This window comes from Acinonyx jubatus, chromosome A1, assembly GCF_027475565.1.
Source record: "Acinonyx jubatus isolate Ajub_Pintada_27869175 chromosome A1, VMU_Ajub_asm_v1.0, whole genome shotgun sequence".
NCBI lineage: Eukaryota > Metazoa > Chordata > Mammalia > Carnivora > Felidae > Acinonyx > Acinonyx jubatus.
In genome coordinates this window covers 10294759-10310516 of record NC_069380.1, presented here as the reverse complement: position 1 = coordinate 10310516, position 15758 = coordinate 10294759, and the positions used below count along the sequence as shown (strand labels likewise).

Here is a 15758-nt window from a genome sequence, read left to right as displayed (position 1 = left end):
TTCCTGGAGATTCTTCTGAGGGGAATTCTTCCGCTTGGTCATTTTGGATCGTCCCTGGAGTGGTGAGGACCTGCAGGGCCCTTCCCCTGTGCTGTGGTGTATAACTGGAGTTGGTGGGCGGAGCCGCAGTCCTACCTGATGTCTGCCCCCAGCCCACCGCTGGGGCCACAGTCCGACTGGTGTGTGCCTTCTCTTCCCCTCTCCTAGGGGCGGGATTCACTGTGGGGTGGCGTGGCCCGTCTGGGCTACTTGCACACTGCCAGGCTTGTGATGCTGGGGATCTGGCGTATTAGCTGTGGTGGGTAGGCAAGGTGCGCGGGGGCAGGAGGGGCAGGCTTAACTCGCTTCTCCTTAGGTGATCCGCTTCAGGAGGGGCCCTGTGGCAGCGGGAGGGAGTCAGACCCGCTGCCGGAGGTTTGGCTCCGCAGAAGCACAGTGTTGGGTGTTTGTGCGGAGCAAGCAAGTTCCCTGGCAGGGACTGGTTCCCTTTGGGATTTTGGCCAGGGGATGGGCGAGGGAGATGGCGCTGACGAGCGCCTTGGTTCCCCAACAAACTGAGCTCTGTCGTCCGGGGGCTCAGCAGCTCTTCCTCCCTTTGTCCTCCAGCCTTCCCGCTTTACGAGCAGAGCTGTTAACTTATAACCTTCTAGATGTCAAGTCCCACTTGCTGTGGGAACACACTCCGTCCAGCCCCTCTGCTTTTGCCAGCCAGACTCGGGGCTCTGCTTGGCCGGCGAGCCGCCCCTCCGCCCCGGCTCCCTCCCGCCAGTCCGTGGAGCGCGCACCGCCTCGCAGCCCTTCCTACCCTCTTCCGTGGGCCTCTCGTCTGCGCTTGGCTCCGGCGACTCCGTTCTGCTAATCCTCTGGCGGTTTTCTGGGTTATTTAGGCAGGTGTAGGTGGAATCTAAGTGATCAGCAGGACGCACGGTGAGCCCAGCGTCCTCCTACGCCGCCATCTTCCCTCTCTTCCGACACTGGTATTTTTAATAATAAATGCACCTCCCCTGTTTTTAACAGAATGATCCTCATATTGGGTTTGTCTGGTGTCTCCTCATGACAAAGTCTAGCATATATGTTCCCAGTCACAGTATTATGTATGTGTGACACTGTGTCTGGCCCTTCTGTTCTTCACTGGTGATATTCCAGTCAAGTTGTTATCTCACTTCTCCACTGGACAGTTACTTTTTCCATTGCTATTTTTTTAACCCCAGTATAATTAATGTACAGTGTCCTATTAGTTTTAGGCATACGATATAGTGATGCAACAATCCTATACATTACTCAGTGCTTATCATCTGTTTCATCCATTCCCCCTCCCAATCCCACCAGTTTAGTCCTACCCAAACCACCAGTTTATATTCTAGATTTAAGAGTCTGGGGGTTTTGTCTATTTTTCTTTGTTCATTCTGTTTCTTAAATTCCACACAGGAGTGAAAGTATATGGTGTTTGTCATTCTCTGATTTATTTCACTTAGCATTTTACCCTTTAGATCCATGCATGTTATTGCACATGGCAAGATTTCATTCTTTTTTATGGTTAATATTCCTGTGTGTGTGTGTGTGTGTGTGTGTGTACACACTACCTCTTTATCCATTCATTTATCAGTGGACACAATGGATACTGAGGTTGCTTTCATATTTGGGCTCTTGTAAATACTTTCAAGAAACACAGGAGTGCACATATGTATTTGAAACAATGTTTTCATATTCTTTGGGTAAAAAATCCAGTAGTGGAATTACTCGATCATATAGCAATTCTATTTTTAATTTTTTAAGGAACCTCCACTGTGTTATCCACAAAAGCTGCACCAGTTTACACTCCCACCAACAGTGTATGATTGTTCCTTTTTTTCTAAATCATCACCAATACTTGTTGTTTCTTGTATGTTGGATTCTAGCCATTCTGACACATATAAGGTAATAACTCACTGTGGTTTTGATTTGCATGTCTCTGATTAGTGACATTGAACACCTTTTCAACGTGTCTGCTGGCCATCTGTCTTCTTTGGAGAAATGTCTGTTCATGTCTTCTGCCCAGTTTTTAACTGGATTATTTGTGGTTTTGGTTTTAAGTTGTAAAAGTTCTCTATATATTTTGGATACTACACCTTTTTAGATACGTCATTTGCACATACCTTCCCCCCATTCAGGAGGTTGTCTTTTCATTTTGTTGATTGTTCCTTTGCTAGGCAGAAGCTTTTAATTTTGATACAAAGTCGCCAATAGTTTATTTTTGCTTTCCTCTCCCTTGCCTCAGGAGACCTATCTAGAAAAATGTTGCAATAGCCAATGTCATAAAAGTTACTACCTATGCTCTCTTCTAGGATTTTTATGGTTTCAGGTCTTACATTTAGGCCTTTAATTTAGAGTTTATTTTTGTGTATGGTGTAAGACAGTGGTTCAGCTTATTTTTGCATTATTTCATTATTAGCATTATTTTAGCTGTCCAGTTTTCCTAGCATCATTTTTTGAAGAGACTTTTTCCCATTGCATATTCTTGCCTTTGTTGTAGATTAATGGACCATAGAATTGTGGGTTTCTTTCTGGGCTCTCTCATCTATTGATCTTTGTGTCTATTTTTTTGCCAGTACCTTACAGGTTTTAATTGTTATGGCTTTGCATTATATCTTAATCTGGGATTGTGATATCTCTAGTTTCCTCTTAGGATTGCTTTGGCTATTAGGGGTATTTTGTGGTTCCATACAAATTTTAGGATTATTTGTTCTAGTTCTGTGAAAACTGCTGTTGGTATTTTGATAGGGATTGCACTGAATCTATAAATTGCTTTGAGTAGTATGGACCTTTAAATAATATTTGTTCCCCCAATCCCTGAGCATGTAATATCTTTCTATTTGTTTGTGTCCTCAATTTCTTTCATCAGTGGCTTATGGTTTTCAGAGTTCAGGTCTTTCACCTCTTTGGTTAAGTTCATTCCAAGGTGTTTGTTTTTTTCTTTTTTCTTTTTTTTTTTTTTTTGGTGCAATTATAAATGGCATTAATTTCTACTTCATCATTAATGTCTAGAAATGCAACTGATTTCTGTACATTGATTTTTGTAACCTGTGACCTCACTGAATTCATTTATCAGTTCTAGTAGTTTTTTCTTGGGAGTCTTAGGGTTTTCTATATAGGGTATTATGTCCTCTACATATAGTGGAAGTTCTGCTTCTTCCTCACCAATATGAATGCCTTTTATTTCTTGTCTGATTTCTGTGGTTAGAACCTCCAGTACTATGTTAAATAAAAGTGGCAAGAGTGGACATCCTTGTCTTATTTCTGATCCTGCTGTTTTGCATCATTGAGTATGATGTTGTGGATTTTTCATATATGGCCTTTATTATGCTGAGGTATGGTCCCTCTAAACCTATGCTGTTGAGGGTTTTTATCGTGAGTGGATGTTGTACTTTGTCAAATGGTTTTTCTGCGTCTATTGAAATGATCATATGGTTTTTATCCTTTCCCTTAATGTGATATATCCTACTGATTTGCAAATACAAACCACTCTTGCATCCTGGGAATAAATCCCACTTGATCGTGGTGAATGATTTTAACGTATTGTTGGATTCAGTCTGCTGATATTTTATTGACGATTTTTGCATCTATGGTCATCAGGATATTGGCTTGTAGTTCTCCTTTTTTGTAGCATGTTTATCTGTTTTGGTATCAGGGTAATGCTGGCCTCATAGAATGAATTTGGAAGCTTTTCTTCCTCTTCTATTTTTTGGAATAGTTTGAGAAGAAGAGGTGTTAACTTTTCTTTAAACGTTTGGTAGAATTCAACATTTGAGTCTGGACTTTTGTTTGTTGGGATTCAATTTCCTTGCCGGTAATCACTTTGTTCAAATTTTCGATTTCTTTCCAATTCAGTTCTGGGAGGTTGTATGTTTCTAGGAATTTATTTCTTCTAGGTTGTTCAGCATGGCATATGGTTTTTCATAATAGTCTCTTATAATACTTTGTATTTCTATAGTCTGTTATTTCTCCCTTTCATTTTTGATTTTGAGTCTGATTTTTTGTTTCCATGTGTCTGGCTAAAGGTTTATCAATTTTATTCTTTTCAAAGAACCATCTCCTGGGTTTCATTGATAATCTGCTCTATGTTTTTAGTTTCTATTTTGTTAATTTCTGATCTAATTTTATTTCCTTCTACCAATTTGGGGTTTAATTTTGCTTTTTCTTGCCCCTTTAGCTATAAGGTTAGATTGTTTGAGATTCTTCTTGAGTTAGGCCAATATAGCTATAAATTTCCCTCTTAGAACAGCTTTTGTATGCATCCCAAAGATTTTGGACCACCATTTTCTTTTCTTTTTTTTTTTTTTTTAATGTTTGTTTATTTTTGAGAGAGACAGAGAGAGAGACAGAGCACGAGCTGGGGAGGGACAGAGAAAAAGAGAGAGAGACAGAATTCGAAGCAGGCTCCAGGCTCTGAGCTGTCAGCACAGAGCCTGACACAGGGCTTGAACTCATGGACTGTGAGATCATGACCTGAGCCAAAGTCGGGTGCTTAACCAACCAAGCCACCCAGGTACCCCAACCATTTTCATTTTCAATGGTCTCCATGTATATTTTTACTTTTGTTGTTGTTGTTGTTAACCTGTTTATTGTTTAGTAGCATGTTATTTGACCTCCATGTATTTGTGTTCTTTCCAGATTTTGTTTTCTTGTGGTTGATTTCTAGTTTCATAGTGTTATGGTTGGAAAAGATGAATATGATTAGAATCTTTGTGAACTTGCTGAGGCTTATTTTCTGGCCTAACAGGTGAGCTATCCTGGAGAATGTTCCATCTGCACTTGGAGAATGCATATTCCACTGGTTTAGGATAGTATGTTGTAAATATATCAGTTAGATCCATCTGGTCCATGTGTCATTCAAAGCCACTGATTACTTACTGACTTTCTGTTGGGATGGTCTACCCACCGATGTAAGTGGGGTGTCTAAGTCCTTATTATCATTGTATTGCTATCAATTACTTCCTTTGTTACTAGGTGTTTTATATATTTGAGTGCTCCCATGTTAGATGCATAACTATTGACAACTGTTACATCTTCTTGTTGGATTGTTCCCTTTATGATCATGTAGTATCCTTCTTGGTCTCTTGTTACAGTCCTTGTTTCAAAGTCTTTTTTTTTCTGACATAAATATTGCTACCGTGGCTTTCTTTTCACTTCCATTTTCATGATAAATGCTTTTCCAGCCCTTCCCTATGAATCTGCATGTATCTTTAGGTCTGAAATGTGTCTCCTGTAGGCAGCAGATCGATGGGTGTTGTTTTTTTATCCATTCTGTCACCCTGTGTCTTTTGATCGGAGCATTTAGTCCATTTACATTCAAAGTAATTATTGATATATACTTCCTGCCATTTTGTTTTATAGTTGTTTTTGTAGTTCTTCTCTGTTCCTTTCTTTTCTTGTACTCTTCTATCATTTTGCTAGCTTTCTTTAGTGATACACCTGGATTTCTTTTATTTTTTGCATATCCATTACTAATTTATTTGATTAGGTTTATGTATAACATTTTATGCATATAACAGTCTATATTGAGGGTCACTTAAGTTTGAACACGTTCTAGAAGCACTAAATCTTTACTCCCCCCCCTCCCCAATTTCAGGCCTATAGTATAATACTTAATATCCATTTTTGTTGTTGTTGTTAATCTCTTGACTTTTTCTTTTTAATATACACACTTAATTTTACTACTTTTGTGTTTCCTACTTTTCTTACTCCTGCTTATGGTCTTTGCTTCCTACTCAGAATCCCCTTTAACATTTCTTATAGGGCTGGTTTAATGGTGATGAATTCATTTAACTTTTGTCTGGGAAACTCTTTATCTGTCCTTCTATTCTGAAAGATAGCCATGCTGGATAGAGTATTCTTGGCTGAAGGTTTGTTGTTGTTTTCTTAGAACACTTTGCAGGCCAGAAGGGAGTGGCATGATATAGTCACTCTTTTCTCCTGCTCTTAAAATTCTCTTTTTTGCCATTTTAGTTTCTACGTGTCTTAGTGTGGACCTCCTTGGGCTGACTTGGGGGGGGGGGCTCTCTGTACCTCTGGATTTGTTTCCTAGATTACGGAAGTTTTCGGCTATTCTTTCTTCAAATAAATTTTCTGCCCTCTTTACTCTCTTCTCCCTCTGGGATCCCTATAATGTGAATATTACACTTGATGGTGTCACTGAGATACCTTCATTTATTTTATTATTTTTTCCTCTCTCCTGTTCAACTTGTTGGTTTCCGTTACTCTGTCCTCCAGGTTGCTGATCCATTTTTGCTTCCTCTAGTCTACTATTCCATTTAGTGTATTGTCACTTTGTTATTGAATTCTTCATCTCTGGTTCTTTGTTTTCTTTCTGTGGAGGGTCTTGGTGGGCTCCTCCATTCTTTCCTCTAGTCCGGTGGATATATTTATGGCCATTACTTTAAATTCTCTAGGCATATTACTTATCTCCATTTTATTTAGCTCTCTTGCTAGGATTTTGTTCTTTGGTTTGGGAGATATTCCTGTGTCATTTTGTCTAACTCCCTGTGTCGATCTCTGTGTACTAGGAAATACAGTTATATCTCCTGATCTTGAAAGTAGTTGCCTTACGAAGACTAGGTCCTGTGGCACCCTGTAGTGCAGTGTCCCTATTCAGCAGAACCTTGAACTTCAGGGCTGTCTCTTCTGTGTGTTGTATGCACCGTATTGTTGCGGCTGAGCTGCTTTTGCCTTCAGCCCAGTTGTCTGTTTGCTGTGGGCAGGGTTTGGTCCCTCAGTTGTTAATGGGCTAGTCTGGGGCTGCCTTAGGCATGAGTTGGGTCAGACCAGGGATTTGCCAGAGAGGCAGTAGCACTGAGCTACAGGGCACTCTCCCTGTATCGTCCCCTGGGAAGCTGTTGGTGGGTGGGGCCCACAGTCAGACCATTTGTCTGTCCCCAGGCCACTGCTGGGACCACAGTAGAACTGGTGTGTTTTTATCTGATCCTCTCCCAGGGGCAGGAGTCACCTTGGAGTGGTGCCGGCCCCCACTGGGGCTGCTCGCACACTTCCAGTCTGGATGGACTTGCCGTGGGCTGGGTGGAGGGGGTGCGTCTACACTGCTAGCAAGGTCTACTCCAGTTTGCTATGGGAGGAGACCTGGTGCTGTTTTAGAGAACTCCTGCCAAGGCCTGGTTGGAGGGACAGTCTGCAGAAAAGCATAGGGCTGGCAGATGGTCAGCAAACTACACACACTGTGCTGGTTTCTGCACACGTCCATGGGTCTAGGCTGGTGGGGTAGGGGGCGGGGAGGGATATGGTGGCTGCCAACTCTTTTGTTCTTAGAGAAGTCTCCTAAAGATCCCTGCCCCTCCAGCACACATCCTGAGATTAATAAATCTCTCTCTCCCAGGTGTTTTTCACACTGCTGCTTCTATGCTGTATCTCAGTGAGGCTGCTATGCTGTCTCTTAAGGGTGGGGACTCGGTTTCCTATGAATAGCCCTCCAGCTCTCCCAGGGCTGAGCCTCTGAAATTTAAAGGTCCAGGTGTTAAGCCCCATTGACTGTAAAGACAGGCCATGTTGATCCCTTCTAGTCTTCAAAGCTAAGTGTTCTGGGGATTCATCTTCTCAGTGCAGGTAGTTTCATACTGGGGTGCCCAGGGTGGGTCTGTTCCTCTCCCTTCTCCATGCTTGTAGTGGCCCTCCCATGGACAGCCCCACTGGTCAGCTTGGGTCCTGACTGCATCTCTGCCCTTCCTACCATTTTTGTTGTGGGCTCTTTATGTTTAGCTGTGAAGATTCTGTTCTGTCAGCCGTTGGGTCCTTTTCTGGGTTATTTACATTGACGTGGGTGGTATCTAGGTGTATCCATGCGACAAGGTGAGCTGAGGGTCCTATGTCATCCGCACATCTTACGCTTTTCCATTGCTATTTCCGAGAGTCTCCGGGCAGACGCTTTAACACCAGCAAATACCCTGTCCTCATTAAAACGTACCCGTAGTTCAGCGTCAATTAATGATTGTTACTTTAATCTTTACTATGATGGTTACAACGCGATGGCTTTTCCCACCCCATCACGACCTCCACATTTACCAGTCACAACTCTTCATCATCCTGCAAGCAACAGCCCACCTGCTAGGGATGGAATTGTGCCCACACCAAATTTGTATGTTGAAGCCAGAGCCCCCAGTGTGGTTATATTTGGAAATGGGGCCTCTAAGGAGGTAATTAAAGTGAAATAAGGTCCTAAGGGTAGGGCTCTGATCCAATAGAATTAATGTCCTTGTAAGAAGAGACACTGGAGAGCTCTCTCTCCGTGGAGCACAAAGAAGAGGTCATGTGAGGACACAGAGACCCAAGAGAAGAGGCCTCAGACACCTACCTTGCCAGAATCTTGATCTTGGACCCTCCCCGCATCCACAACTGTGAGAAATAGATTTCTATTGTTTTAAGCTACCCAGCCTATGGTATTCTGTTATGGTGCCCACTCTAAGATACCACCTTTCTCCCCCATTTATTTTTACCTATTTACCTATTTTCTATTTCTTATAAGCATGAACTCATGGATTCCTAATTTTAATGGTTCATAATTTTTTATTGTCCTTAATTATATGATGCTTATCCAAAATTTGGCCAATGGGAAACCACTCTAGCCTGCTTCTTTGTCCTCCTAAAACGCACTTTTCTTTTTATACCAGAAAGTAAGGGCGGGGGGTGAAGAATGTTCCAAATGTTCTTGCCTCAGCATTAGAATCCACACTTTCTCTGGGAAGGCCTGGTTCCTTTCAGTGGGGCAGCCGGCACCACAGTGCTCCCTAGTTGGTCAGTGCTACTGGGATATCTGCTTCTAGTCTTCTTTTCTAGAAAGAACTAGGAAGCTCACATGTACACATACACATACTTTAGAAATCATGGGTCTGACAAAACTTATGAGTTGTGAGAAATGTCTCCACTTCCAATCTCCTCTCATAGACCTCCTGACCTGCCTGATTCCATATCCATATTTTTCTTGCACAATTTCCTTCTTGCACAACCCTAGGTTCCAACGCCATTTGCCCAATCCTCCAGTGTACCTAAAATAACTGCAGAATTGCTTTACCACACCACCACAAAAATCAGACTAACTGCAAATTCAGGATTTGTCTGCCATTCCTCACCTCTTCCCACACGTGAGTAAGGTACACTTATAAATATGGTCTTGCACTGTTACTTGCATCAGTTATAGTTTTCCTTCAGTGGGATTATGTTTTCATTCGAAACACAGTCGAGTTGGGTCCATTTGTTTCAGTTTGCTCTCCATCCTTACTGACTTTAATCCTGTCCTTACTGATTTATTTTCAAATTAGTAAAATATGAGCATGCTTTCCCAGTCAACTAAATTAAAAGATATATTCAGTAGGGCCATACCCTCCCCTACTCCATCTATCCTCTTCTTCCACCCAGTCCTTTTAGAAACCAACCTCATGGTTCAACCATCCCTCATTTTGTTTATGGAAAGATAAGGGGACACAGGCATGTTTATTTCCCCTTTGTTCCTAAATATATTCTTGTGCACTTTGATTTCCAGGCGATAGATACCATTAAATGAGAAAAGCATTCAATACAATTTTTTCAAAGAAACAAAATTCTCATTCATTAATTTGGTCTTTTTCTCTACCTCATCATTTCCACATGTATCTTTCTTATTTCCCTCCATATGCTTTTTTGGGTTGGCTTTTTTATTCTTTTCTAGTTTTTTTTTGAGTTGGGCATTGAATTTTTTTAATTCTCATTGGCTTGGCAATTCTTTATCCATCCCTTTTAGACTTTTGAAGGACTGTTTTATGTATGTCTTTTCTATAAAAGTATAGAGTTGGGGTTTGTTTTATGAACCAATCTGAAAGTTCTTAGGCGAGTTAAACCCATTCACATTTAGTGACACAACTCATAATATTTGGTCTCAACACTGAAATTACTTTGGGTTTGAATTATACATACACTATTTACTGTGTTTCTTTACTTTTTGCTTTAAAAAATATTCTTGGTGTTGGAAGTTTTCCCCTCATTATCTTGTGTTTAACTTTGTATGCCTATTGTGTTTTTCCTATTTAATAGTATTAAGATCTGTCAGTTTTACACGGTATCCTTTGAATCCCATCTACTAGCTATACAATAAGCCATGATCTGATCCTACTTTCCTTTTTCTTTCCATTTTTTTAAAGTTACATACTTTCTACTTTGTCAAAACATAGTATATTTATATACCATTCCCCTACCTATATACCTATTCCCCAACCCTGTTTTAACTTTACAGTTAAATATATGAAATATTCACCATCAGTCCTCTTGCCCAAATTTCATCTCTCTTGTCTGCATGAAGTTCTTTCTCTAATACATTCCCCATGAAGGATGCATGTGCACACTACTCATTTAGTTGGTGGACATTAAGAAATTTCCTACTGATCCTGAAGAGCATCTTAGCTGCATATAAAACTTATGATTCACCATTTTTTGAGTTTAACATGTTCCTCTACTGTTTCTGATGCCAGTCTTACTTTCTTGCTCTTTCATCATTTTGTCACAAGACTCAGAGGACGTTATCAAAATCTATTGGATTTGTCAAGCTATGGGAAGAGGTTGATGATCCCAGGTCAATTTTCCGTGGCACCTACCAGGTAGGCCCTTTTAATATATACATTAAGGTCCTCTTTTATTCTGGTAATTTAAGTGTTATTTCTATGTTTTATTTTCTTCAATCAGGAACTCCAATTATACAGGTGTTGGACTTCAGTACGTGTTCATTTTAATCACTTTTTTTCTCACCCTTTTAACTAACAGACCCCATTTTCATTTTCTAGAATGCTTTCCTAGTTTTTATCCATGTCTCTTATTAAATTCTCATTTGAATTTGTTTACTTCTGGATGTTTTGGTCATAACTTCAGAGATGAATTTGCCTTTTTCTTTCTTTCCTGAGTCTAAAATTCTAGTTTTGCTTTTTCCCTTTCTTGTCCTTTTTTTTTTTTTTTTTAGTTTTTGAATTTTTGACCTCTCAGTCTTGTAATTATTCAGCTTCATGACTTAGGAGAAGCCAGAAGAGTTCATGCAACTGAGGATGATTGGAGAGTCTCGCAAGGAAAAGGTGACAAGCTCAAACCAAAACACGTTTAAGACCTCATTAGGCAATTAGATATTATTGCTGGTAAAGATGAACAAAAAAAGAAACTCTAAATGAACATGTGGCAAAACATGACTGATGGACTGATGACACAAGTGAAGTAGAGATTTAACAAATGTTACACACGATGTTACTGAAAGAGTCCATTCTTGGAGGTGATTGTGCTCCATTTGGACACTCACAGTAGTGTCTGGGGTTCACTGATCTGGAATCAGTGTCTGGATCAGTTGGTTTATAGTTTTCATCAAATTTGAAAATCTTTCTTTAAATATTTGTCAGATGCCCCTTCTGGGGACTCCAAATTGCCTACATACAAAGCCACCTGAAATTGTCCCACACTGCAGTGATGTTCTGTTCACTGGTTTTAAATTACTTATCTTTGTGTTTCCTTTGGACAGTTACTATTGCAATATTCACAAGTTCACCGATACGTTCTTCTCCAAGTTCTAATTTGCTGTTAATCTTATCCAATGGATTTTTCACCTCAAAGTAGTTTTCATCTCTAGAAGTTCAGTTTGGTTATACCTTCCATGTCCCTTTTTGAATAAATGTAAGAGTTACTAAGCTGCAACTAACAGAACTTGTAGTTATAAATAACTAGTTAACGCTGTCATTTCTGGGGTAATTTCAATCAACTGATTTTTCTCATCATGGGTACGTTTTCCTGCTGCTTTCCATGTCTGGGAACTTTTGATTGAATGCCAAGCATTGTGATTCCTTGTTGGGTGATGGATATTTTGGTACTTCTCTAAATCTTGAGCTTTGTTCTTGGATGCAGACTAGTTACCTGGAAACAGTTTGGTCTTCTAAGATCTCTTAGGCAGGACTGAAGCAGTACTTAGCTATTTCCCACTATTAAAGCAGGATACTTCTATATCTAGCTACTCTACCCAACACCCTATGAGTCCAGGGTCTCCCAGTCTGGCTGGTAGAAATAGGTACCCTACTCAGCCCTGTGTGAGTGTTGGGCACCATCCCCTCTCATCATCTTGGCTGGTTCTCTCCCCAGCGTCCAGTAGTTTCCTCACATGTATGCACTGATCAACACTCAACTGAATATCTGAGGGGAGCCCCCACAGATCTCCAGTGTTCTTTCTGTGCAGCTCTCCCTCTCCAGTGCCCTGTCCTGCAAGCTAATGGGTCTCGGTCACCCCAGGCTCTCAGCACCATCTCTTCAACTCAAGGAGTTGGCCACGTTCCAACTGGGTTCCCTTCCCTCAGCAGCTATTTACATTCTCTTAAGGCAGTTAGCTGGGGCTGTCATAGAACTTACTTCTTACGTCTCATATGTCTCATGGGTTACTGTCCTTTGTTGCCTAATGTCCAGGGTCTTAAAAACCCTCGTTTCATATATTTTGTCCTTTTTGGGGCATTGTTTCAAACATGAGGGTAAATCTAGTCCCTGTTACTCCATCTTGGCCAGAAGCAGAAGTACCCATCCTAGCTTCTGAATATGAATATATGTAGAATATAAAGCCACCCTAGGCTGATGAGGGCTCCTTACCTTATTAACGTGTCATCATCCACAATGACTAACCATGCTATTTTGTCATGGCTGTGATTCAAAAATCTTTCCAAAATGGCAAATGTCTTTCCACAATGACCTAGGAAAGGCAAAGAGAGAACTTACAATGTAATATTTTCTTTAAAATACATATAGAACTCATTTTAAACATGTTTATAGTTTCAAGGTTTTAAAAGTAAAAGCTTAACTGCTGACATACACAGGAATAATCAGAAACTTAAAAAATTAGCTTTCTGTAATTTGCATAGGCCTCGTGAACCAATGTGGGAGCTTTAGAGATTATGAAGTCTAAGCCATGTACTTCACACACGGGAAATCAGGGGACCCAGAGACGGGAATAACACAAGGTCACTGAGCTGACTGGAGGCGGGGCCAGTTATCTCCACTCCAGACAAAGTTGTAAGCCTTATGGAAAGTATAAAGCTTGGCACCTTTCCTTAGATGTCCTTATTCTGAAGGAACTTTTAGAACTCCAAGCGTTGCAACTAAAGGGAAACAATGGTACAAAAGCAGGATATTACACCTTCAGTCGTTGGCTTTATAAATATTTGCCATATGCTAGATACTGTGGCAGGTTCTGCCCTAAAAGTACAGCGTGGACTAAGTTACGGTTCTTCAGATGCCAACAGACAAACGTCACTGCTTTAATGGAAAATGCTGGGGCCCAAGCTAAGAATAAAATGCTTGGGAAGAGAACTCAAATCAGTAAACAGCCATCTACCCCGGATTGCAACAAAATATTTGGTGACACAAGAGAGAACAAGCTAATGTTAACTAATAGTAAACCACTCAATGTGACCTTTGTTTTCATTTTTCTTAGTCGCTTAAGGTATTTTTAACCATTATTTGAAGGCCATCTCAAATTCCTTTTGGAGCAAGGCAAAATAGGAATAGCAATAATAATGTCAGACTAAACACAAAAGAAGAAATAGAATAAGAAATACACGAGTAAGTGAATATTAAAGGCAACCTAAATTGCAATCTAAAAAGCAAGCTTAACCAAAAAAACCTCAGTCTAAAATCATTTTTCCGAAACAAAGCAACAGACAGACTCAGTAATATATGTAACCTTGTCAGAAGAATTGATAACTACAGGAATGGCTTATCTGATTCTACTTTGTGCATTATCCATCAAGGCATTATGAGAGACATGACCATGAAATAATCCAGATAAATTACTCTTTAGAACAAGAAAATCAACTTACTACTTCTTTTTCTACTCCTAAAAGGGTATGGGGAACCAGAAACTGAAGAAAAGAGTGTGACAGGAACACTAGATAAAAAGTGAGATGAACAAAGAGCGTCTGCAGGTAAAGTGGCCAGCTTTCTACTTGCATTTTTTTGAAATAAACAATGTTTTTAATTTGAAGCCAGAATCTGAAGAGAAAAACCAGTGCACTACCAATCATCACTAATTAAAATATTAACAAAATACATGAATATCACAGAGCTTACGCCACACATAACCAGTGCAAAACGTGGGTGAACACTATGCAACAATTACACACAAAATGTGAGCTAGACCACAAGCTTCATGAGGACAGAAACCATCGGCTTCGTTCCTATTTTCCCAGCTTCTGGGGCTGGCAAATAGCAGGCATAGAACAATCCTGGCGGGTTAAGCTGCTAAAATCCAATGCGGAGAAGCTTTGTGTGGAAAGATGATAAATTAACTGGGGACACTCCATTATGGTCACAATGAATTATGGAGGTATAAAAAAAAATCTGTTAAGTAATCCTAATTGTCATATGCTCTGTCCTATTGATATGGCCCAACCACTTCCAACCTTTCTTAGTGCTTATAAAGCAGCTCTTAATCTGAGAGAATTGGTCCATATCCCTGGGCAAAGACGTTGGGAGGGAAGGAAGTGAAACTTACGTAAGGCAAAAATCATAGTAATTCTAAGACATTTCATTTTCATCCTAATTTATTCTCTTTCCAGAATGGACATTCTGAATAAGAGTAGTGAAAATTAAGGACTCACCTCTATCTGTATTAGGAATCCCCAGATCTACTGTAGGAATAGAACTTTCTGCGTGATCACTGTAGTATTCAATGAGACTTGCCTGTCCTGCCCAGGTCTGCTTTACAATGGGGACTGAAATGAGAGGAGTGACAGTCACTGGCACAGTTACATAAGGAAGCTTAGAATCTCCGAAGGGCAGCATTACCACCTATAAAGGAAGAGCACCATTATTTGTTGTTCTTCAGGTATTCTAACGTGCTTGCTTTTCCCACCCTGAGAAATATCAGGTTGTTTGTCAAGGGCAGCAGGTGGATAGAACCCTCTTCTTGAGACATTTTTAGTGTACCTTAGAGCCCAATACTTCTCACTCCTGGTGACTCCACATTTCTCACGTCCATGTAATGATACATTTTCTAGTCTGATAATACTGTTTGTGTTTAATTTTCCTCTTTTCCCCATAGGCTATTTCATTTACTATTCACAACTGGATTTTTAAAATGCTTCTCAGAGGGGTGAGGAATAAAATTACCTCTACGGGATGGGAATATTCTTTGTTTCTGGCTGAGATGCAAAGCTCTCTCCCTTACAATGAGGGTAGGAGGCTTCTCAAACTACACCCTAAGAGAACCAAGCGATCCCATGGAGGGCTACCACTGAGAGTCACTGCACTGAATAGCCAACAGGCTTGTGTTGTACTTTTGAAAAGTGCGGAAGAAGTAATATTGAGAACCACTACTGTATTTTTGACCTCTATCATTAACAGATAAATTTCTAATAAAATTTAAAAAAGAACACAGAAAACTTTCCAGGTTGTCTGTAATTCAGAGCTAACTTTAATCATCTCCTGTCTCCACCCTTGATGGAATTCTGCCTAATTATGTGACATTAATTCACTTGGCCCAATATATAAGTATTTTCTTAGATACTTGTTTTTTAGTTACTGGCTGTGCATCTTTAAATTTTGAGAAGGGGTTTCTGTTTTTTAATAGAAAAAAAATCATCATATCTAGATTTTAAACCCTGGTAATTTATTAAGACTCTCCACCGCAAAGAATTTAAATCTTCAGGTCAGCATTTTGAGACTTTTATCAGATCATTTCACTTTTTCCTTTTTCCCAGCCCAAATAAAAATGTATGCAAAAACTCCCAACGCAC

At 40.2% G+C, this 15758-nt stretch overlaps 1 protein-coding gene across 2 annotated transcripts in view; it reads right to left on the bottom strand.

Annotated features, from left to right (window-relative positions):
• B3GLCT (beta 3-glucosyltransferase) overlaps positions 1-15758 on the bottom strand; it is a 112291-nt gene that overhangs the window by 33187 nt on the left and 63346 nt on the right. For both annotated transcript variants that reach the window (XM_027064639.2, XM_053214030.1), the window contains exons 11-12: positions 14622-14735; positions 12616-12715 (exon numbers count right to left, since the gene is read on the bottom strand). In XM_027064639.2, the coding sequence (XP_026920440.2) occupies positions 12616-12715; positions 14622-14735 (214 nt within the window). The remainder of the gene's footprint in view (positions 1-12615; positions 12716-14621; positions 14736-15758) is intronic.